Raw genomic sequence first — 24,881 nt, forward strand, 5'->3', positions numbered from 1 at the left:
CTTGCCAGACATTAGACAAAAGACTGCAAAAGGCCAACAAACACATTTGATAAAAGCATCTCTAAAAATAAACCAAACATGGTCTTAGAAAATGTTTCATAAAATTCATAGTTTTGGACATAACAGCCTAAATTATTAAATGGAAAGTTTTTAAGTTTAAAATAATTTATAAATTCAGTTCATATTTCCAACAAACAAAATTTCGAGCAAAAATAACGAAGTGGTAAACTACCACAATGCAAATTACCTTTCTCTCGCAGTTACTACAACCTGACTGGGGAACGGTAATAAGCTAAATGTTCTAAATAAATATGCACATAGCCTAATAATAATAATGATAAACAAATACACAACTTTAAATAAACTAAAATATTCTACAACGTACTACAATACCATAAATGATTGAGTAGGCTATATTTGAAGTTGTTAGGCTGCACTATGCCTATAAGGGAAAAATCCAAACTTCAGTCTATTTTAACAACATGTAGGACAGCAGATTATTTCTAGTGAGCTGGCTGACAGGCGGTTGTCATGACAATGATGTAGTTTAAGGCGGCACAAGTTCGCGTTTATTTACACTGAATTAAAACAGTTTCAGCATCGCCTTTGATACTAGGGGCCGAGGTGGGTCAGATCTGGCATATTTTAAGTCTGCTTTAATGGGCATTGCGTCTTTACACAGAATTTTGAGCAGACACAGACCCGCTTTATAGCCGCCTTAACTCGGCTGTGTAAAGATGCCTTAAGGTTGTTTGCACCTTGTGCAATACATGATTAGTTTACTGTAGGAGTTCTTCCAGTCTCGAGTACTGCCTAAATGCACAGTTTTTTGTCATTCCGATTGAAAGATTAAGTGGACTGTTTACACGAGACGTTATTTATACCTGAGGTTTACGTGTGCTGACCATAGACTGCTGACTTTCAATCAGAATCATTTTGTGACGTGACAGTTTGTCTGGCGCATCAGAAATGTTAAAGCTGTCCTCTCAAGCAGCTGTAATGAGTCACCAGTTGCCATAGCAACTCTCAACGGCCACCAGGACTTATACGGTTTTATAAAAGCTATTTATTTGTTGTAAAATGTAGTAATCATCTCAGAAAAATGTATTCTTCTGTCAGGTGCAGTTGAAGTAAAAAGTGCCTGGAACAAACGCTGTCAAGATGAGAGTTTGTGTCATTATTCCAACATTATCTTCATAAATTCTTACAAAATAAAAGTTTACCTCTCAGAAAAATTTACTTTCCTGTCTTGTCAACATTATTGCCTGGTGTGAGCGTCGCGCAGCGCAGCGCATGCTCTTCAGTAGTGAAGGCCCGTGCTGTATATCACGTCACACCACACACTCAAAAGTAATCGGGTAGTACATGGTGACATTTTTCATTTGATCGGTTCATCAAAAGGTTTATCCCTCCCCTCCAAAACCGACTACAATTTCATTTGGTTTGTGCATTTTTATTCCGATTGAGGTGTTTATATGGAGTATTTTCATTTGGATTTGATTTTTAAACTGATTAAAGTGCTCCATGAAAACGCACCTATTATTTGGGTCGCACACATTCTGAATGCTTTCGGCAGAATTCAGATGAGCCATTTTAATCTAGATTAATCTACATAAAAAAAAAAAAATCTATGCCCACCACTAATATAAACTTATTCCGATAACAGTATAGCAGACTTGCACTCTATTTCCCAATAATGTCTTGGTAAGAAATTTAAATGCTTAGTTTTATGATTCAAGCTCTGTATTTTTTATTGTGGTGGCAAATACAATATGATGATGATGATTTATAGATTTACAAATAAACATTCCTCAAATATGTCTTTGGTATCTTTAAAAAAAAAAAGAAGAAAAAAAAGTACATTGGCTTTGTGTCCAGTAGGTGAAATATTACTAACAATATAAAGTAGTTAGTTTATAAAATTAAAGATTCCAGAGCAAAAAGAGACGTGTACCACAACCTAGAGGAGGACATTTTTATAACAATACTAAGACCTTTTGAGGGTCCTAATGCTAATCTTTGGCTGGAAAATGCACTTGTTTTGAAATCTTTTATTTTCTCCATAGCTTTTGATGAGTTGTCACAGGCTCATGCTGGAGGGGATTATGGGAAAGGAGGATATGGAGGAAACTCCCAGCCCAAAGGAGTCAGCAACAATGCAGGGAAAGGTAGATCTTGCTCTCACAATATATGCGCAGATGTAGTTTGTTCTATGGCTGAAACTGATGTTTTTTTATTTATGATTTTCTCTTTCAAAAGATATATAAAGATAAACAAAAGTACTATTAAAATGTAAACTAATTCATAATTTACAAAAAATGTTCCACATGCCCAATGTTATTTTCCAAACAATGTGGTTGGACTAGTGGTTGAAAAATTTGTTTAAACGTTTATGAAATTTGTCATTGCACACATCCCTAGTCCCTTTTAAGTGTTCTTGTGAGGGTCTGTTTGATGCTATAAAATACTTATAAAAGCGCTATATAAATGCAGTTCATTTACTTCTGTAAATATAATACAAATTACCATACTTTCATTCAATATACATGTGTATATTGAATGAATATACAATAGTACAAACACACCTGCTTCAGATTGGAATCTCTCTTAAGATGGCGAAATACCCTTTTAAGTCCACTTCGCAGTGCGCATATGGTCGATGGAAACCGTCCCTCAACTGAGTGTGTCAGATAAGAGATGCATACAAAATGTGCAGAGCAAAAGGCATGAGAACTTGAATTGGGAACTCCGGATGTAGGCAATGTGCAGTTAAACACACATTAAATGCCAACTTACTAGTCTTGCTTTACAGCCTTATTGTGTTTTATATTGTGCTTTGGAGACGGAACCAGAGTGATGCTAGTTTTCTGGGTTTTCTTAAAATAAAAAAAGCACTGCAGCACTCTAAATCTTAAACGGAGTGTAACAACAATACAGAGCTTGCATATGTATTGAATAAACAGCCAATATTCATACTCCGCTTCATGTCGTGACCGCCGTATTACCGTATTGACGGGTGTGCACTATTTTTCAAATAATTCAATGACCTGTCATCAATTATTCCTTACATATATGATGGTGATTTCTTTCTCATAATACAAACCTTTTCTTTGCACCAGGAATGTCTGGATCTGCGAGTTCAGAGCTCACTGGAACAGTCTACAGCAAGAATCAGGTGAGGTTCACATTTCACATTTCACAAGATTTTCAAACTGAAAAAAACAAAAACAACCTCAAGGCTTCTTGCACCAAAACAGTCATAATTTAGTTTTTAATGAGCATTTTCCACCCTATGTGTGTGTCTTCATAGCCACCTTATTTTTCAACTGGGGAATAGGTGATTTCCTGTGATTATATACTTCTACTTTATTTTTAGACTTCTACTTTATTAGCTGTTAACAGTGCAGTAAATGGTAAAGCTAGTGCTTCAAATCAGCGAATTCTATTACAGGAAATTAAAGTATAACAAATAATAGTTAGCAACATGAAACGGCGTAATGGGCTGTTTTTGTACAACCAAAACAACTTAAATCCCTCGATCAAAACACAGGCAAAAAGCAGAAACTAGCAATTTATGTCAAAAATAATGCAATCATCAACATTAAAGTGCATATAAATCAAAACCACCTTACATTACCAAATGAAATGTTGACCCAGGACGAGCTACAGGTTTGTGAAGCTTCAGGGGTGTTGATGGACTCTTGATCTACTCCATCTGTGTTTTGATCATCGTTCTGAATCTGATCTGAATGTAGTCATTGAGGAAAAAGCTGAGAAAAACGTGTTTGTCAATATTGCTTTTTTTTTTTTTTTTTTTACTTGCCCATATTCAAATATTGATAAACAAGAAGGCATGAATCTAGAATAAAATGCTTTGGTTTAAAAGCAGATGCTCTGTTCTTTCTTTTGATATATTGCAAGTTAAAATATCCATACGACAAAATATCCTGGAGGGTTGTGAAATTATTCTTTTTTTTTTTATGCTGGCGGAGAAAGAGTTAATTTTATTTAATTTAATATTTAACATGGCAATCATTTAAAAATGTTAATTAAAAAAAGCAACGCGGGGTCCTTTCAAGGCCATTAATCTATTTTCCCTGACCCCTCTAGGCATTTGACAAGCAGGGTTTCCCTACAGCAGCCGGCCCTCCCTTCAGCCTGCCCTCAGCTCTTGGAGGAACCGGCCCGTTGAACCCCACAGGTGCCCCTGGATATGCCCCTGCACCCTTCCTTCATATAATGCCCCATCAGCAGCCCTCTCAGTTACTGCACCACCACATGGCTCAAGACACACAGGTACATAACATCTAAACATATTCTGGAAAAAAGCAGTTTTGTAAATGAAATGTTTTTAATGTTTAAGGGTTTTCTCTTATGAAGAAGTATCGGTTTTTAACCCTGCAAAGTCTAAAAGTCTTTGCACACGGTGGCTCTGAATAGTCAAAACCCCTCTCAAAATGCTTGCTACAAATGCAGAAAACGTAGAAAAGCGAACCGATCAGAATTTTCATTACACAATAGTACTGGAGGCAATGTCTAAACATGATTGACACAAACGTGAGGTTGTATTTATTTTTTTACATGAAAATGTTGGACGAGAACCTCTTTTATGGCTCGTAAAGTAGAATATAGCGAGGAAAATGTAGCTCATAGTCAGAGGGAATTTTCTTTATTCAGAGGAAATATTTCAGGTCTTTTATTGTTTTAATACTGATAATTTTGGCATACAGCTCATGAAAACCCAAAATTCCTATCTCAAAAAATTAGCATATTTCATCCGACCAATAAAAGAAGTGTTTTTAATACAAAAAAAAGTCAATAATTATGTTCAGTTATAAACTCAATACGTGGTCGGGAATCCTTTTGCAGAAATGACTGCTTCAATGCGGCGTGGCGTGGAGGCGATCAGCCTGTGGCACTGCTGAGGTGTTATGGAGGCCCAGGATGCTTCGATAGCGGCCTTAAGCTCATCCAGAGTGTTGGGTCTTGCGTCTCTCAACTTTCTCTTCACAATATCCCACAGATTCTCTATGGGGTTCAGGTCAGGAGAGTTGGCAGGCCAATTGAGCACAGTAATACCATGGTCATTAAACCATTTACCAGTGGTTTTGGCACTGTGAGCAGGTGCCAGGTTGTGCTCGAAAACAAAATCTTCATCTCCATAAAGCTTTTCAGCAGATGGAAGCATGAAGTGCTCCAAAATCTCCTGATAGCTAGCTGCATTGACCCTGCCCTTGATAAAACACAGTGGACCAACACCAGCAGCTGACATGGCACCCCAGACCATCACCGACTGTGGGTACTTGACACTGGGGAGAAGGAAATGCCAAAATGCCTGAAGTCCAGTTTCCCTCCAGACTCTGGCACCTTGATTTCCGAATGACTTGCAAAATTTGCTTTCATCCGTAAAAAGTACTTTGGACCACTGAGCAACGGTCCAGTGCTGCTTCTCTGTAGCCCAAAAGTGGCTTGACCTGGGGAATGCGGCACCTGTAGCCCATTTCCTGCACACTCCTGTGCACGGTGGCTCTGGATGTTTCTACTCCAGACTCAGTCCACTGCTTCCGCAGGTCCCCCAAGGTCTGGAATCGGTCCTTCTCCACAATCTTCCTCAGGGTCCGGTCACCTTCTCGTTGTGCAGCGTTTTTTGCCACACTTTTTCCTTCCCACAGACTTCCCACTGAGGTGCCTTGATACAGCACTCTGGGAACAGCCTATTCGTTCAGAAATTTCTTGAGGGTGTCAATGATGGCCTTCTGGACAGCAGTCAGGTCGGCAGTCTTAACCATGATTGCGGTTTTGAGTAATGAACCAGGCTGAGAGTTTTTAAAAGCCTCAGGAATTTGCAGGTGTTTAGAGTTAATTAGTTGATTCAGATGATTAGGTTAATAGCTCGTTTAGAGAACCTTTTCATGATATGCTAATATTTTTAGATTTTTGTGGTTTTCATGAGCTGTATGCCAAAATCATCAGTATTAAAACAATAAAAGACCTGAAATATTTCAGTTGGTGTGCAATGAATCTAAAATATATGAAAGTTTAATTTTTATCATTACATTATGGAAAATAATGAACTTTATCACACATGCAAATTTTTTTAGAAGGACCTGTATATATCAGAGATCTTTATACACGTATAGCTAACTACTTGTATAAAATGCATATAAATATCAGTTATAACTCCATCTCCCAATAATATGACTTGGTAACATTTTTTTTTTTTAAAGGGGGGGTGAAACACTCAGTTTCAGTCAGTGTCATGTCAATCTTGAGTACCTATAGAGTAGCATTGCATCCTGCATATCTCCGAAAAGTCTTTATTTTTTTAATAATTATATAAGAAAGATGCGCTGTTCCGAGTCTTCCCGAAAAAAGCCGAGCGGGTGGGGGCGTGTCGTGTGAGCGGAGCTAAATAATGACGTGTGCTCGCTGCTGCTATGTTGAGTCGAGTGCGTCGTAAAGCTGTGTCATCCCTAACAGCGGAAAAAAAACTTTATTCAAAATAAAAATATGGCTTTTAATCAGATACAGCCATACATCTATGATCTGGAATCAGACCCAGAGGCTGCAGTTGAACAGGAGCAGCAGCAAAAACGACTAGAGCAGGACGTCTCTATGTGGTACAAGTTATACACTAACTATATAATATGCTTAGCGGCTTGTGTTATTTACATATTTATACTTGAATTATATCGTCGTATTTTTGTCTTTGAAGGTGTACATGTGGGAAGTGCAGTTGTGCACGTGTGTTTGTGTGTTTACGCGTGGTTTGTGTAGACAGTAAGCGGACAAAAAAAAACACAGACATTTGAAGCAGTCTCACTCACCCTTCTAACGTTGGGACTGCTCCATCATTCAGCATTAGGCGATTGGGAAAATCCGGCGTCGAGCTGGGCCTTGTTTATGAAACAGTCGGCACCGAAATGCAGCGAACAGATATAAACATTCGCGCAACTCAGTTGCTGATCCGGAAAAGCAAATTACATCCACTGTTGCCTTAACGCGGGGGTTTTGGCGAATCTGTGCAGGACTGTCTTGGTCTGGCAACCAAAAACGCACTTTTTTGGTGACATTGTTATGTGCACATCACCTGTCCAGCAGCCTACGAGCCAGCGCTTTGATGGGCGTAGCCTGTTGCTTTCGCTCTCTCCCTCTCTCTCTCTCTCACGCGCTTCCGGTAGAATTGTCCGTAAGGCCCATACAAGGAAATTCCGCCCCCATTAACGTCAAAGGGGACGCATGATCTCAAAAAACTTGCCGAAACTTATGACTAACCGGAAGTAGTATTTTTGACAAAGAAATACTCCCATCAAACGTCCACCTTAACTTTTGAAACTTTGTCCATGTTTAGTATGGGATTCCAAGTCTTTAACAGTGTAAAAAGATCAGTATGCATGAAACAGCATTTCACCCCCCCTTTAAGTTTTATGTATAAGTTCTCTAGTTTTAATGGTGGGGGCAAAATATATAATGCATTGTAGCACTATGATTGAGACATGTTTAAATAAGGATTCCTTAAAATCTTGATGCATCATAAGCCCCGTTTCCACCAAAACTTTTTTCCCCCAGACCTGCTGCTGTCTGCGTTTCCATCGTGGTCTAAAGTACCGAGAAGATTACTCCAGTGACATAGGAGCCCACTGGATTTTGTCCTCCGCAGAAAAAAAAACTTGTCGGCCCATCTGTCATATTTTTTTTAAGTCCTGTGTTGATTCGAATAGCAAACAACTCTTACGGCGCACACCGACTTTTAGTTTGAAATAAAATGCTACGTGAACCAATCAGCATGTTGAGCAGCCAAGTCCCACCCCCGAAGGTTCCTGAACTATAGAAAAAGTACTACCTCGCAAGCAGGGCCATTTCGAGGGGAAGTCTCTCCCCGGAACTTTACTTAGAGCACAGTTCCATAATCAAGTAGCTTTAGTCTAGTTAAATGTTCATCTTAAAATATTACCATCAGTATTTGTTCTTGTGTTTACTACAGCAAAAAACACTTCCTGAACGGGGACGTTTTTACATTTATACAGGTTAAAAAGTAAAAACTGTCAGATAACCGAAGGCATGCTAGATTGTGTACAAGTTTTGATCATTTTAGAGGCAGTAGAAATGTGCATATTAAATATGATTTAAAGTGTTAATGTTGATTTATTCCCTCCATCTTCTGCAGGGGCAGCGCAATCAGTCCAACAGCATGCAGAAGAATCAGGGCAAGTCCAACTACAGCAGCTCTCCTTACTGGGCCAACTGAGCCCATACGGAGTTCATACAGTTACTGAGCTGAATGCCCAAATCTGTGTCCGCACTGTCCTGCCTTTAACATGAAACGCATACTCGCACAACACACACACGTTGTATCAGTTCTCCCCCCTCCCCCTCCTCCAAAGTTCTCCTCTGCTTTTTTCACTTTTGTTTTTTCCTTCTCTGAATTAGGTTTTTCCATGTAAGATATTTATGTAAGTATTTATATATACTGTAAATGTTAAGAAGCCGAGATGTGGTCGCTCCATTTTATTTTTTTGAAGGACTTTTGTTTTGTTTACTTTTTAAAAACTGCAGAGATGTAGCAAAAAATTTAAAGGAAAAGCAGTGAGGGGAAACTTCAGAGAGACATTGCGACGAGAACTAGAGCACTGATGGCGGAGGAGGGTGAATGTGGGGGTTTCATCCATTCATCTTGAGGGGCTTCTCACACATCAAGAGCGCACCACTCGAGTCTTTTCCTCTAGGGATTGTTCTCCCGTACAATGGTTCTGAAATTAATTTCTGTCACCCGACAGGAAGGAAAAACAGGCCATTCATTTTATATTTTACTCTTGTTGCCCTCTGAATAAAGGTTCTGAGCTATTGCCCTGTGTTGTTGGTCTTTTTATGCATCTTGGATGTCTTTTTTTAACTAAAAGATTAGAATTGGTTCGTTTTAACAGTTAAATGATTGAGGATTGCTTGCATTAGAGAACATGAAATATGCTGCTTGATTGCAATTTTGATCTTGACTGATTTTCTTGGCATCTGCTTCATGATAATTTTGTAATTATATGTATTAAAATAATTGTAGCCAGTTCTTCAGTAACCAGCGTTTCTAGTATATTAGCTGTTTAATCTGTTGTCATTGGACACTGAAAATTATTTTTTGTTTTGAATGTAATTTTGAAATATATATTGGAGTTGGATAGTTTTAAAAAGGTATAAAATATTCTATTTATGTAATTTAGGCTATGATTTTTCTGACTGCAGAATCTAGTCTTCTCTGGCAGTAAAAGATTGCTTTAAAGTGAAGTCACATTTATTTATATAGCGCTTTATACAATACATTTTTTTCCAAAGCTGCTTTACAGTGATAAAATGGAAAGCTGCTGTAAAGCAGCTCTAAAGTGACAATAGTAAAGTCATTATTCATCTGAAGTCAGTTTGGTTAAGTCCATCAATTATGGAATGAGTTCGATTCAGCTATAGCAGCTCTGGAGAAAACTAATGATATCCCATTCAGTTCTTATCCAATAGTGTCTTTGCAATCAAATCAATAATGCAGAATATTAAGTGTCCCCAACTAAGCGAGCCAAAGCCAGTTCTCCTCTGACCAGACGAACGAACATGGTGAGGTTTAATTCCAGGCTGCGTCACAAGTCAGATAGTGAATTTATTTAACGCAGTAGATTTCATCCAGGTTTTTTTGTTTTTATTTATTCAAATTTTCATAATAAGTGGACATAATTAAAAACAAAAAAATCATATTTGCTTATATATTGTAAACCAGCGATGATGGAAAAGAAATGAAAATAGAATTATTTATTTTTATGACAAAACAAAAACCAAAATTATCTATTTGTGTATTCAGACAAGATTCTAATGTATAACGTATTTGTTTAAATTTTACGCACATGCATACCCAATTTGTGAAACTGTAAAATACCTATCAAGGTTAAAGTGAATTAGTAGACTTCACCAACATCTTAATAGACTAGCTTAGCGTAGGTGCTTTATCTCGTCTAAGCTGGCTCTGTTGAAGGAATTTGGCATGCTCTCAAATGCTCGCTCATATGACAAACAACACTATGATGCTGCTCCCTGGAGACCATTTAAAATTACTTGACCAGAATCATTTACCGCCGGTTTCACAGTACAGGCTTAATCTAGTTCCAGACTAAACTGAATGTTTGAGCTTTTTTAACTAAAAAGCAACTTGCACTGATATAGCTTAAAATGTTAGTTCCATTGTTTTGTCTCGATGCACACCAGTAATGTATTTAAGGCGTGTTTATACTTAAATGTCTTAGATTAAGCCAGGATTAGGCCTTATTTCAATTAAGCCCTACATCATGATATCCCAGCTTAATCCCTTATCCTAGTTTTCTGCAATAGGCCCCTGATCGTGACACCAGGCCATTGTGTACAGCAGTGTTTTTCAACCATTTTGACTGGAAATATATATATATTTATATAAACAGAAAGGCTTCCTGCCATCTGACCTTACAAGGTTGTATAAGGATCAATGAATGATAAATATACAGTACACACACACACACACACACACACATATATATATATATATATATATATATATATATATATATATATATATATATATATAGTGAGGAAAATAAGTATTTCAACACCCTGCTATTTTGCAAGTTCTCCCACTTAGAAATCTGGGTCTGAAATTGTCATCGTAGGTGCATGTCCACCGTGGCTAGGCCATGCCAGAACCTTGATATGCTTCTTACAGAGCCACTCCTTGGTTATCCTGGCTGTGTGCTTCAGGTCATTGTCATGTTGGAAGACCCAGCCTTGACCCATCTTCAATGCTCTAACTGAGGGAAGGAGGTTGTTCCCCAAAATCTCGCAATACATGACCTCGGTCATCCTCTCCTTAATACAGTGCAGTCGCCCTGTCCCATGTGCAGAAAAACACCCCAAAAGCATGATGCTACCACCCCCATGCTTCACAGTCGGGATGGTTTTCTTGGGATGGTACTCGTCATTCTTCTTCCTCCAAACACGTTTAGTGGAATTATGACCAAGAAGTTCTATTTTGGTCTAATCTGACCACATGACTTTCTCCCATGACTCATCTGGATCATCCAAATGGTCTTTGGCAAACTTAAGACGGGCCTGGACATGTGCTGGTTTAAGCAGGGGAACCTTCTGTGCCATGCATGATTTCAAACCATGACGTCTTAGTGTATTACCAACAGTAACCTTGGAAACGGTGGTTTCAGCTCTTTTCAGGTCATTGGCCAGCTCCTGTGTAGTTCTGGGCTGATTTCTTTAAACCTTTCTTAGGCTAATTGAGACCCCACTAGGTGAGATCTTGCATGGAGCCCCAGTCCAAGGGAGATTGACAGTCATGTTTAGCTTCTTCAATTTTCTAATGATTGCTCCAACAGTGGACCTTTTTTCACCAAACTGCTTGGCAATTTCCCCGTAGCACTTTCCAGCTTTGTGGAGGTGTACAATTTTGTCTCTAGTGTCTTTGGACAGCTCTTTGGTCTTGGCCATGTTAGTAGTTGGATTCTTACTGATTGAATGGGGTGGACAGGTGTCTTTATGCAGCTAACAAACTTAAACTGGTGCATCTAATTTAGGATAATAAATGGAGTGGAGGCGGACATTTTCAAGGCAGACTAACAGGTCTTTGAGGGTCAGAATTCTAGCTGATAGATAGATGTTCAAATACTTATTTGCAACTGTATCATACAAAATAAATAGTTAAAAAATCATAGATTGTGATTTCTGGATTTTTTTATTTTTTAGATTATGTCTCTCACAGTGGACATGCACCAACGATGACAATTTCAGACCCCTCCATGATTTCCAAGTGGGAGAACTTGCAAAATAGCAGGGTGTTCAAATTCTTATTTTCCTCACTGTATATATATACACACACACACACACATACACAGCGATCAGGCATGCCATTATGACCACCTTTCTAATATTGTGTTGGTCCCATTTGATGCCAAAACAGCGAGGCATGGATTCCAAGACCCACAGGTGTGCTGTGGTATCTGGCAGCAAGATGTTAGTAGCAGATTCTTTAAGTCCTGTAAGTTGCAAGGTGGGGCCTCCATGGATCGGACTTGTTTGTTCAGCATATCCCACAGGTGTGTGATTGGATTGAGATCTGGGGAATTTGGAGGCCAAGTCAACACCTCAAACTCGTTGTGCTCCTCAAACCATTCCTGAACCATTTTTCACAGCCACAGCCTCCAGGGAATATCGTCATTTTCATGAAAGGGTGTACATGCAACATTGCTAATAGGTAGTTGGTGCGTGTCAAAGTAACATCCACATGGATGGCAGGACCCAAGGTTTCCTAGAACATTGCCCAAAGCACCATACTGCCTCCGCCGTCTTGCCTTTTCCCCATAGTGCATCCTGGTGCCATGTGTTCCCCAGGTAAGCAATGCACACACACCCAGCCATCCATGTGATGTAAAAAAAAACTCATCAGACCAGGCCACCTTCTTCCATTGCTCCGTGGTTCAGTTCTGATGTTTACATGCCCACTGTTGGCGCTTTTGCCGGTGGACAGGGGTCAGTGCACTGTGTATTCTGACACCTTTCTATAAGAACCAGCTTTAAATTCTTAACCAGTATTAGCTACAGTAGTTCGTCTGTTTCATCAGACCACACGGGCCAGCCTTCGCTCCCCACATGCATCAATGAGCCTTGGCCGCCCATGACCCTGTCGCCGGTTCACCACTGTTCCTTCCTTGGACCTTGGAGGAGATGCTGAACAGGAACACCCCACAAGAGCTGCAGTTTCGGAGATGCTCTGACCCAGTCATCTAGCCATCATATTTTGGCCCATATCTAACTCCCTCCAACCCTGCGAGTGGTTATGAACACTAGAGGGCACCACCATCAGTGTTAGTGTTGATGATGGGGTGCTGTAAACTGTAACCTAGTTTTTACATGATTAAATGTTACTGTCAGAGTGGGGGAAGTAACAGTATTGTTCACTTGTATCATTAGTGCACTAGGATGCAATTGAACCAATATAAGATACAACTATGCAAACAATATCTTTTAAAATTTCTATAAGGATATAATTGAGAGTATAGCTATAATGGCTAAAGGTTGTTAGGCACAATGACTAACTACATTCACAATTATGTCTCAAAAACATTTACTGGATAAAACAAATATTAAGGACACAGATGTTCATTTAAACATAATTTTTAAGCAAATGTATTATGTGGGGTCCTTTTAAAAGAAGATACAGTTCCTGACAGAACGTTGCTATACGGAATAAAAATAATGAATCACAGTGATGTCATATCTGTTATTTTATTGTGGAATATTATGACTGGAAAATACTGACCAATTAGAAACCAGGATTTGAACTATTCTGGAGCATCCTCCATTTCTTTCTGCATCATTATTAAATTATTTTTCAAAGTGATTTGTATTGTAAAGTAAAATAATATATGAAGACTTCAGATGACGTTTTTCTTTAATATAAGCATTTTTGTCAGGCTTCCATGAGGTTTCTACCTAAGTACTGGTACTTCTGAATGGACTGAGGCTGGGATTTAGTGGGTTTAAAGTGAAAGTATTTTATGAACGTATACTATAAGTGGAGAGCATTCACTCAGTATCATTATCTAATTTTTGACCGAAGTGACTTTTAGAGGTTTTTGCATCTGAACTTTTCATATACACTGCCCAGCCAAAAAAAAAAAGAAAAGAAAAGAGTTGTTTGGATTTAAATAGGCCTTTATTGGATCATTATTGCTGTGATTATGTTTCTAGTATATGTTTGGCAACAGTTTTTCTAACCGTAATTGATGGATAGTGTAGCTTTTCATTTCTTAAACAACCATGTATGCTCCCTCCCAAACATTCTTTCACAGTTTGAGCCTGATGAATCTTGACATTGTCATCCTGGAATATGGCCATGACGTGTCTTCCTGCATGGTTGTTTAAGAAATAAAAAACTACACAGTTTTAGAAGAACTGCTGCCAAACATGCTTAAAACTTAATAATAACTGCAATAATAATCCAATCATACTCTTAAGCATTTGCCTATTTAAATCCAAACAGCAACTTTTTCTGTCCAGGAAGTGTGTATGCATTTATAGCATTAACAGAGCTTCTTCCTTATGGCTTTTTTTTTTTTTACCTTGATTAAGAATTAGGCTTTTAATAACAGAATGTCATTTTTAGAATAAAGGAGGAATAAATAAACAAATAGTGTTTTACTGCTGTAAAATCATTAATCACATCCAATAAAACTCACAATAAAATGTTTACTAATATATGTGTGTGTACTGTGTATAATTATTATGTATATACACATTTTCTAAATTGTGTGTGTACATGTTTTCATGTTTTTCTATCCTGGTGGGGACCTTAACCTAAATGCATACCGATTCATGGGGACTCATGTCACTGTGGGGACCTAAATTGAGGCCTGCATGGGTACAAAGCTTATAAATCCTAAAAAGGATCTAGAAGTTATTTTGAAAATGTAAAAATGCAGAAAGTTTTGTGTGATGGTTAGGTTAAGGGGTAGGCTTAGTGTAAGCATATATAATGTACAAGTTGTACAGTATAATAAACATTATGTCTATGGAGAGTATCCAGAGATATATATCACGCCAGTCTGTGTGTGTGTGAGTGTGTGTGTGTGTGTGTGTGTGTGTGTGTGTGTGTGTGTGTGTGTGTGTGTGTGTGTGTGTGTGTGTGTGTGTGTGTGTGTGTGTGTGTGTGTGAGAGAGATAGAGAGAGAGATAGAAAGAGATCTAGATTGGATAAACCCAGCATGATCTGCTGGCGATTTGATTTCACCCTGCAGCTCAGGCTGGAAACCTGTACATACTTTTATCCTGCTTCTGTTACAAATTTGCGGGGACCACAGACCGCCTTATCCACCTGGCAAGCTATTGGCAGGTTTAACACAATGACAGATATAGAAGTGATAGATTGTTGGCTGATTGGACTATCCAATGGCGTACAGTCATTTGAATAATGCTCGTTGATCACGCCTCTTGTGCAGTAAAAATACAGAGCAGACACCCCAGACACATGTTCAATCTCAAAAGATTGAGCTTGTGATAGCCAGACAATGTGTGATCCACAGAAGAAAGAAAACCATACAGGTTTGGAACGTCGTGAGTGAGTAAATGAAGACCGAATTGTAATAATTTTCAATGTTTAATGGTGTTACAACAAATTGTTGTTCTTTATTGTATCACACTGCTCCAGTGACCTTCAGATGATGATGCAGTCCTCATGGCACTCACTATTGTGTATTTTCATCCAATTCAACATATAGTGGCGGCATGCAGTGTTAATTGCTCTGATGCTGTGAAGCTTTGCATTAATTGATGCAGTGTTTGCATTCATTTACTTTGCTATAGCATAAGAGTGTCTGTCAGCTGAATAGCTGCCTGGCTCCGAATAATGTAGTCTCTGTGTGTGTGTGCATATAGAGGGAAAATGTTTCTAAGAATGAAGTTGTGTGTCATCCATGCTCTGATTTGCTGAGAATAACAATGATCTCCTGCCAGTGAGACCAGTGAGGGGCTCCCACATTGCCATCAGGGCCACAGAGCCCTTTTTGTGTTGCCGCTGTGTGTTTTCTGGCTGCCTGTTCCTCTCACATATGCAGGTCAATGGGCCCAGCCTGTGTGATGTTTGACTACTGTCTCATTCATTGCCATCAGAGTTTGGAACATAAAATCCTTTCCTGCAAAAATTCAATTTAGAGAAGCTATCAAGTAATATAGTCTTGACTGCATCAACCAGTCAAATCATTTTACACGCTGCTGACCCACTTCTCTTATTGCATTTGGTGAGCAAATGCACAAATGAATAAATGGGTTTTATGCATTAGCTACAGAACTCTTTGTTAGGTGGTCTGAGGAGATACACCGGCAGTGTAAAATTGGGCTTATTAAACAATCTTGTTTGTCAGTAAAATTTGGTAGAGGTTTTTCTCACTTGTGTTAGACAATAAAGGATATTCACCCATAATGAAAACTCCGTTCTTGTTCACTCACCTACTTGTTATTCAAAACTGTATTATGAAACTTACCAAGCTGACTACATAGTTCTAAGGCCCAAGTGCAACATTTAAACTGTCCTTAAGGTTAGAGTCAACAGGGTCTAAACCATGAGCAAAAAAATACTGACATTTTTTTCTGAATAACTTGTTTTGTGTTCGATAGATTAAAGTCCATTTGGAAGGACAAGAAGGTGAGATATCAATTCAGACATTTTAAGCGAGTAAACCATTTGTTTAAAATCATCTTAAAAGAGTTTGTTCACCCAAAAATGGAAATTGTTATTAATTAATCACCCTCATTTCATTCCAAACTCATAATCTTCATAACACAATTTATGATATTTTTGATGAAATCCGAGAGCTGTCTGACATTGAGCCCCTGCCCCTTTGAACCTTTGAAAGTGAAAGTCCACGTTCCGACTTTCACTTTCAAAGGGCCAATCACACACACACACACGCACACACACACACACACACACACACACACACCACCACCACCACCACCCAATGTTACCTCCGGAGTTCTGTGCATGCTACTGGCCGACACTGTTCACGTGAGCATACACACGAGTCGTTCTGCCATAGAACTAGGAAGCGCTGCATCAACAGCGTAAGAGTCTGACACGGGCTAGAAGAAATTGTTGAATAAAGTCGTTACTTTTTATTGTTTTTTTCACACAAAAAGTATACTCGTCACTTCATAAAATTAAGGACTGGAGTCACATGGACGATTTTAACGATGTCTTTTCTTGAAAGTGTAAATTAAATTGCTGTCTATGGGGCCTGATAGCTCTCGAATTTCATCAATGTCTTAATTTGTGTTCCGAAGTTTGGAACGGCGTGAGCGTGAGTATTAATGACAGAATTTTAATTTTTGGGTGAACTAACCCTTTAAATAAAGCAGATGTTCACCCTGTTGTCACCCAAACATAGCGCAATTTTTAAAATCGTAACATGGCTGACTGATATTAAAGAGATAAACTGATCACTACTTGATTTTCTGCAAAATCTGTCAACCCCAACCAACTGCCCAAAATCTGCGGACTGTCTCAGACTTTCGGCAAGTAACGTTGAGTGGTAGGGCCTATATTAGACAAAAAGTGTAGTGTATTCTTTCCAGCCAATCTAACTTTGCTCGTAGGCCTACTGAAATGATTATTACTTATTTATTAAAATGAATAAACATGCCTAAATAAAATAATTATAGTATCCTACTAAACCCCCCAACTTTTGTTGGGGGTTCAAGCCTTAATTAGGGGGGTCAGACGGCCCCCCAAACTCCCATAATTCACACCCTGGGATAATAATTATCCAGTGATTTCCGCACATTACATTTGTTTACTCAGCTCTGAAGAGGTGATAAATAAAGGCTTAATTGCAGCAGAAGGAATGCACGCTGGTAACTGTTCTCAGAGAAAGACACTTGAAGGGGGGCGACTCGGGCTCGCAGGGTAATGGCTGTCAAGCGGAATTTGCGCCCCCCGGTAGAGAAGCGACGCGCTGAATGGGGTTGCCCGCTACCTCCGTGAGCTGGGTACTTGATTCCTCTCTAAAATCTCCGCATGTTCCCCCTTTCCTCCTCCTCCCTCGGTGCTTTAAATTGCAACCCTGCTCTCGCGCTCAATGGCGTGTTCACGGGGTGTTTTCGTCCCCCTTTCATCTCGTTTATAAGGACCGTGAGATATTCTTGTCCCTCGTCTGTTGTCGGATTTGACAGCGGCTCCATTCACGAAGAAATTGGCCGTAATTAGTGCAATTATGCTGATTCGCACTTGTACTGCAAACGGAACAGAGCGCGGAGGGATAACCAAAACAAAGATCAATCAATCATGACGTGAATGAGAGCGACGCGTAACGCTCGCCACATAATGATGCCATCAAAAGTATGTCTGGTGACGAGCGGATGCGACTGTGAGAGGAATAATTATAAGCAGCCCGCCACCTTAGATTTGAAAGTCACAAGTTTATGGAAAGAATGTTATGGATTCAGAGTAAACAACAAGGCAAATGCGTTTACTCAAGAGCAAGTTGATATGCAAATGTACAGAAAAACAACTTCTGACTGATGATTTATGAATGTCTTTCTCTGACCAATAAATCAACAAACAATGACGTGGCTGTGATTGACTGTAAGGAGTCGTGCTGATATTCTGTGAATGTGATGTTTCTCTAAAATAAAATTAATAAAAGTTGGCAGTATTTAATATTTCAGACCAAAATCTTGGCCAGGTATAGGTTGATTGTTTTCTACGTAAAGCAAAATAGCCTACCGGAAGTCCCAAAATAAGCCAAAGCATCAGGCGTTGCATGTCAAGCAATGCACGAACAGGTCCATTCAGAATGCTGACTGAATATAATGCTGTTTATTATAATCACACGTCAGCTATTTAAAATTGAACAATGGTCTGGGTGTCTGCTCTGTATTTTCTACTGCACAAGAGGAGAGATAAACGAGCATTATTCCAATGACTCTGTATGCAATCGGATCCTTCAACCAGTCAGACCACATTGAGGCAATGACCCATCTTTTCTCTATCTGTCATTGTGTTAAACCAGCAAATAGCATGCCAGGAGGATCAGATGAGTCAAAAATTGAGTCAAAAATGACCCAAAAATTATATTTATGTCATTATGACTCACCCTATTTCGTTTCACACCCTTAAGACCTCCGTTCATCTTCGGAACACAGTTTAAGATGTTTTATATCTAGTCCGAGAGTGTTGTCTTTTTCTTCTCTTCTGGGTTTGTTTTCAATCCTCATATAAAGATTCGAACGGTTATAAATCAGAGTATTGATTCATGATTCGGATCGCCAATGTCACGTGATTTCTACAGTTTGGCAGTTTGACATTCAATCAGAATCATGAATCAATCTGATTCATAACCGTTTGAATCTTTATATGAGGATTGAAAAAAAAACCCGGAAGAGAAGACAATGCTGAATAAAGTCTTAGTTTTTGTTATTTTTGGACCAAAATGTATTTTCGATGCTTCAAGAGATTCTAATTAACTAACTGATGTCACATATGGACTACTCTGATGATGTTTTTATTCCCTTTCTGGACATGGACAGTAGAGTGTGTATACACTTGCATACGCTCTCAGACAAAATATAAAACATCTTAAACTGTGTTCCAAAGATGAACGGAGGTCTTACGGGTGTGGAACGACATTAGGGTGAGTCATTAATGACATCAATTTCCTTTTTGGGTGAACTAACCCTTTAAGCGATTCCAACATTATTGTTTTACTTGTGGTGTTGTTATAGTTGTGGACTTAGCTATTCTCACAGAATTAGAGTGATCGTCAAAACTTTATATATCATTATCATCCTTGGTGCAAATGGCCTTAAAACGGAGTGGAAAAACTAAAATCATTCTGTTTTCCTACTCTCTTCTCTGGGTTTTCTGCATACCGTAGCGATAAATCGCCTTCCAATCATTGGGAATCAACAGTGAAACAGTGCTGTTATGTTAAATTTAAGCACCCATCCCCATGCATGGCCAAATACATTTGAAGACTGGAACAAACTAATAGCCTAATACTTGTTATAAAACTAGTTACTGATGCCACATACACAGACAAACCAAAACCGTACTAGCCTATAATTTGTCATCATCACAGAGGGATCTGGGAATCTCAAGGTTGTGAGATAATATGTTGATGAAACGCGGTGTGTCTTTAAGACCCTGCGGAGCCCCGGTAACCCCACACGGCTCGTTGTCCGTACTCTCCCGACTCTCTCTGTAGTTATTTGAGGGAGGCGCTAGAGCCATATCTTCACTTTACAAAAAAAAAGGCAGAAGTAACGGCACTGACTTGAGAGAACAAATCAAGCCAAAGCTGTGCAAACAGACTCTTGCGTCTCTCTCTCTCCCCGTGGCGTCGGAGTGTGTGCGGCCGATGCGCTGCAGGCTGAAGCGTTCGGAGGCTCGTATCCAGTTTAAATCCTGCGCTCACCCTCTGTTGAGTATATGTGGAGCTCAAGCGACACTTCTATGAGAATCCCCACTGAACGGCGAGACGAAGTTTGGTTGTTTTCCTAAACCGGGGGTGCTGGGGAGAGTCGAGGCGAGAGAGAGAGGGCGAAAGATGGTTTTGAACAGCCTCCCGTGCGTCCTGGTTTCGCTGTGCTTGGTTTTTTTCTCGTCTTCTCCGTGCAAAGCTCGGATTTACACCAACCACTGGGCTGTTCGGATAGCCGGCGGACCTGATCAAGCAGAGCATATCGCCAATAAATATGGGTATAGAAACCTGGGCCAGGTACGTGTGTCCCGCACAAAGATGTTTTGAAGCATCTCACGCGTGTTATTTCATCGTATTTGCTCTCCAACGCTCTTTCCCATCAGTTAAGCGTCTTATCACTTTGATTGAAGTTCAAACGTCAAGGCTGGACGCTTTACACAAGTTTCACAGAGTTTCACACGTTGAGTTGTGATAGTTGAGCATGCTAAATTTATGTTTTGTAGAATTTTATCTTCGTGAATGTGCAAGAATATTCCGCTCTCAGAGTAAAATCCAGTGAACAAATGACTGACTCCCAAAAACAACAGGTGTTTTTGAAATTACTTAGCTCTACCGTCTTGCATCTGTCTACTATATTCTGTTCATTATGAATACAAGCAAAATCATTTTTAGGTGTAATTTTGAACTTTAAAACAATAAGTTAGTAGCCTAACTCACACGACATGCAGGCAGCTTCAGCAGGTTTCATGACATACAACATGCTGAACATGTTACAAAAGCTACATTTTACATTTTATATGTTTTAATAAAAATAATTCATAAAATCTATACATTATGCAGCTGTTTACAGTCAAGTCTGGTTTTTAAATTGTCAAGTCAAGTTTAGTTGTAGTCAAAAACTGCCTCAATTTAGTTCCATCTTCTTCAGTCTTCATAATAATTTAGTTGAATAATATGTTTCGTTATTCAGTTAGTATTTTGATGGTAACAAAATGCTGGAGCATTTTAATGAATAATAATTCATTTTAATTTAAATAAATAATAGGTTAATGTAAGTTTATGGTGGAGTCTTAAACTTTGCTCTGTTCTCTCAGATCTGCCAGTATCTAGAGATTTCGCTGCAACTGTGTTCAATCTCTGATTTCACAATGTGCTATCTTATCGTTCATCTGTGCTTATTGTGCCAGCTAACAGTTCCTTCCTCAACTGCGAGGTTGTCTCATCCAAAGTAGCCTAACTACTTATAAAAGTTTAAACACTCCTGAACTTTGCAACTCATCAGACTCATCATGTCCTCTTGTGGGAATCTGCTATAGGATCCTGGAATGTGAGATTGCCTTAGGAGCCAGTTGTAGCCTATGTGTTTCTGGACTAATAGAAAATATAAGAACCCAGAAGTTTCCCCTACATAAAGTTAAACTTGAAGCAGTTGCTTTATAAGCAGTTTTGACTGCCTGTAAACTGGCAAGGCTTATCATTTGGCTTGAAGAGTCATTGTTTTTTATGGCAGACTTATGTATCCCTATGGAGTACAGTAGTCTGTGGAGAATGTGTCATGGCTGCCTGGTGTTTTTGCACTTGTCAAATGAATCTGTTCAGTGAAAAGTGATACAGCCTCTTGAGTAACCAATCTTCTAGTCAATGACATTTTAAATAATAAATGATATGAGCTGGTTTCAGCATGTCTGTGGTGAATATTCCTGTGGCTCTCGCCTTTTTATTCATATTGTTACATATTAGAAGTACGATCTGCTCGTTTTAGTTCATTTTGGGTTCTCGTTTCGAAGCATGATATTTTGTGATGTGGTGGTATATTCTAGTTAAGTGATGTTTTTTATTTATTTGCAATGCAGTAAATGACAGTTTTGTGTGTTGTTCCTGTAGATTGGTGATCTGAAGGACTACTACCATTTCTTCCACAGCCGGACGATAAAAAGGTCGACGCTTTTCAGCAGAGGCACACACAGCTTCATCTCCATGGAGCCAAAGGTCAGGCTGTCACTATGACAACCCCACACCTGTGTGTTCTATGGTCTATATGGACTCCTGATCTTGCTCATCAATGACTAGAACTCAGTATATTCAAAACAGCTGTTGCACAACAATGCAAAGCGAGCAAATGTTTTTTCTCATAAACAGCGCTTTGTGTATTCATCAATAATCTTGAAAAGGAGAGTAGGGTTGTTTTGTTTTGTGTTGTTTTGTCCAGAAATTACAATTCTGTAATCTTTTATACTCACCATGTTGTTCAAAACACATGATTATCTTGCTTTGGGGGAGCACAAAAGGTGAAGTTTGTTTATGCTGCTCTTTTCCATACAATGAAAGTGATTTGTGGCTGTCAGTTTCCGATAATTGCACAAAAAAAGAGAAATTTAATTCTTAAAGGGATAGTTCACCCAAAAATTAAAATAATCCCATGACTAACCCCCCTTTAAACCATCCTTGGTGTATATGACATTCTTCTTTCAGACAAATACAATTTAAGTTATATATAAAAATGTCCTGGCTCTTCCAAGCTTTATAATGGCAGCCCAAAATTTGAAGCCCAAAAAAGGACATTTATCCATTATAAAAGTAATCCACCAGCTCCAGGGGGCTAAAGGCCTTCTGAAGCAAACAACAAAAATATCCATATTTAAAACTTAATAAAAAATAAAATAAAATAAAAGCTTCAGACGCCTTTAAGTATTCAACTTACGGAAGGAGTGTAACACCTCTCTCTATTTTTTTTTATTTATAAAACCCCATAGATTCGCTTCAGTTCTTCCCCATAGAAGCGGCTTTATTAAAGGATTAGTTCACTTTAAAATGAAAATTTCCTGATATTTCACTCACCCCCATCTCATCCAAGATATTCATGTCTTTCTTTCTTCAGTCAAAAAGAAATTACGTTTTTTGAGGAAAACATTCCAGGATTTTTCTTCACATTTTTTTCAATTGCTACCAAAATGTTAAAGGTCCAAATCAATGCACTTTCAAAGGGCTTCAGAGCATCAGGGCATGATCCCAGATGAGTAATAAGGACTTTTTTTAGCAAAAAGTTTGGTCAATAAAAAAAAAAAGAATATACTTTTTAATCTAAATTGCTTATCTTGCACTGCTCTGCAACGTGCTAGTGATTGCGCAATCACGTTGAAAACGTCACACTAGACGTAGGTACTAGACCGTCGTGTGGATTACTTTTATAATGAATGGATACACTTTTTTGTGCTTCAAATTTTGGACTGCCATTCACTGCCATTATAAAGCTTGTAAGAGCCTGGACATTTTTTAATATAACTGATCTGAAAGAAGAAAGTCCTAGGATGGCTTGAGGGTGAGTACATAATCGGGTAATTTTCATTTTTTAGTGAACCATCCCTTTTAAATCTCATTCACATTTGTGTATTCATTGAAATATGGGTGTCTCTTTAGGTTTGGCATAACTAATTAAAAAAACATTGATTTCATACCTGTTTGCAATAAGTGTCTTTTTTATAATCAGCATTCTTATTCAATTGTACAATATTTGGAAAGACCTAAAAGAAGATGAATAAAAGTAAATAGAAGTTGATGAAATATTAATTTAACTGGAAAAACATTTTTTTTTTCATATTTCATTCCAATATCGAACTTTACATTATTAAGCATATCTTCATAATTTACTGTATTTTCCTTAAAAATTCTCATTAATTTAATGCCAAATTTTAATAAATAAAACAACATTGTAACTATGTTACTGATAGGATGTTTCTCATTACTGTATTCTACTGTATACTCATTACAGAGAATATATGTTATGAAAAGATGTTGGGTGTTTGTCAGTTCCTAAAGGATTTCTTCTTATATTTTCTCAGGTGGAATGGGTTCAACAGCAGGTCGTGAAAAGGAGAATAAAGCGAGATTATAAACCCTCATATCTTGGTCCTGTACAATCCAGTATGGTCCAGTCCAACTCAATTTACTTCAATGATGCTAAATGGAGCAGTATGTGGTACATAGTGAGTATTCTCAACATTTTGTAAATCGTTCTTGTGAATTGCTAACATTGGAAAAACAACATTCATTGTCATGGCTTATATCATTTCCCAGTCTTACTGCGAAAAAATGTGGCACTATAGAGCTGTTCACCTCTTGAGTCCTTAGCCAAGGTCTTACAGTGAATGATTCATCAAGCACATCTCATTCTGAAAGGGGGAAAAATCATGTTGGTATTCATTAAAATGTATTTGTTTGCCTTAGAAACAACTTTTCTTTTCTGCTGATGTAAGAAAGGGCACAGGGATGGGAAATTATTCTGTGCTGTTAAACTTTTTTCACAATTCATATTATTCATTCATGGCAGCAAGGGAAAACTTTTTGATGAGAGAAACTTTGGCAAAAAACTATTATGCTTATTTATTTATAACTTATAATTATTATCGAGTCAAAGCATAGACTAACTTCAAATCCCGACGGATAAACTCAAGTCACGTCTTGTTATTTGCAGTCAGCATTGCAGAACTGAAATGTGTTGCGAATGCTTTCATTAAAGACAATGTTGTGTACATCTTGTCTTTAGCTAAGCCACTCTTCTGCTGCTGAAGACATCTTTTCACTAAATCGCAATGGCAGGTAGTAAACCTTTGGTGTTTTTAACTAAAACTGATTTGTCAGTTTGAAAGCTCAAAGGAAACGATGCCTGTCACACCAGATTAGCCGAGTTTCTACAAGTGAAAACCACCCAGAGAGATGCATTGAAAGTTTCGGCGTAAGCTCTAACGTAACTTCTTGCGGAGACAATTTATGTGAGGTAACTGTACAAACGGGCTGTTGTTTTCATAGCTGTCATGTTCCTCAGCTCGCGAGAGTCAGTGTGGTACATCAGCTCGTAAGAAATGTGAAGACATCCTTGCTCTTTGCATGGTAAACAGCCATTCG

General features: G+C 38.5%; 2 protein-coding genes across 9 annotated transcripts in view; both read left to right on the forward strand.

The window, feature by feature from the left end:
* ubap2b (ubiquitin associated protein 2b) overlaps positions 1–8,846 on the forward strand; it is a 47,681-nt gene extending 38,835 nt beyond the window's left edge. For all 5 annotated transcript variants that reach the window (XM_067413225.1, XM_067413224.1, XM_067413227.1 and 2 more), the window contains exons 24-27: positions 2,067–2,168; positions 3,120–3,175; positions 4,111–4,296; positions 8,168–8,846. In XM_067413225.1, the coding sequence (XP_067269326.1) occupies positions 2,067–2,168; positions 3,120–3,175; positions 4,111–4,296; positions 8,168–8,248 (425 nt within the window). In that variant the 3' untranslated portion in view covers positions 8,249–8,846. The remainder of the gene's footprint in view (positions 1–2,066; positions 2,169–3,119; positions 3,176–4,110; positions 4,297–8,167) is intronic.
* A 10,893-nt stretch (positions 8,847–19,739) lies between these two features.
* The window catches only part of pcsk5b (proprotein convertase subtilisin/kexin type 5b), an 81,278-nt gene continuing 76,136 nt past the window's right edge, over positions 19,740–24,881 (forward strand). For 2 of the 4 annotated variants that reach the window (XM_067413232.1, XM_067413230.1), the window contains exons 1-3: positions 19,756–20,276; positions 21,864–21,968; positions 23,819–23,962. In XM_067413232.1, the coding sequence (XP_067269333.1) occupies positions 20,106–20,276; positions 21,864–21,968; positions 23,819–23,962 (420 nt within the window). In that variant the 5' untranslated portion in view covers positions 19,756–20,105. Of the gene's footprint in view, positions 20,277–21,863; positions 21,969–23,818; positions 23,963–24,881 lie in introns of all 4 variants that reach the window. The other 2 variants (XM_067413233.1, XM_067413229.1) reach the window with 2 other exon arrangements.

This window comes from Pseudorasbora parva, chromosome 13, assembly GCF_024679245.1.
Source record: "Pseudorasbora parva isolate DD20220531a chromosome 13, ASM2467924v1, whole genome shotgun sequence".
Taxonomy (NCBI): Eukaryota; Metazoa; Chordata; class Actinopteri; order Cypriniformes; family Gobionidae; genus Pseudorasbora; species Pseudorasbora parva.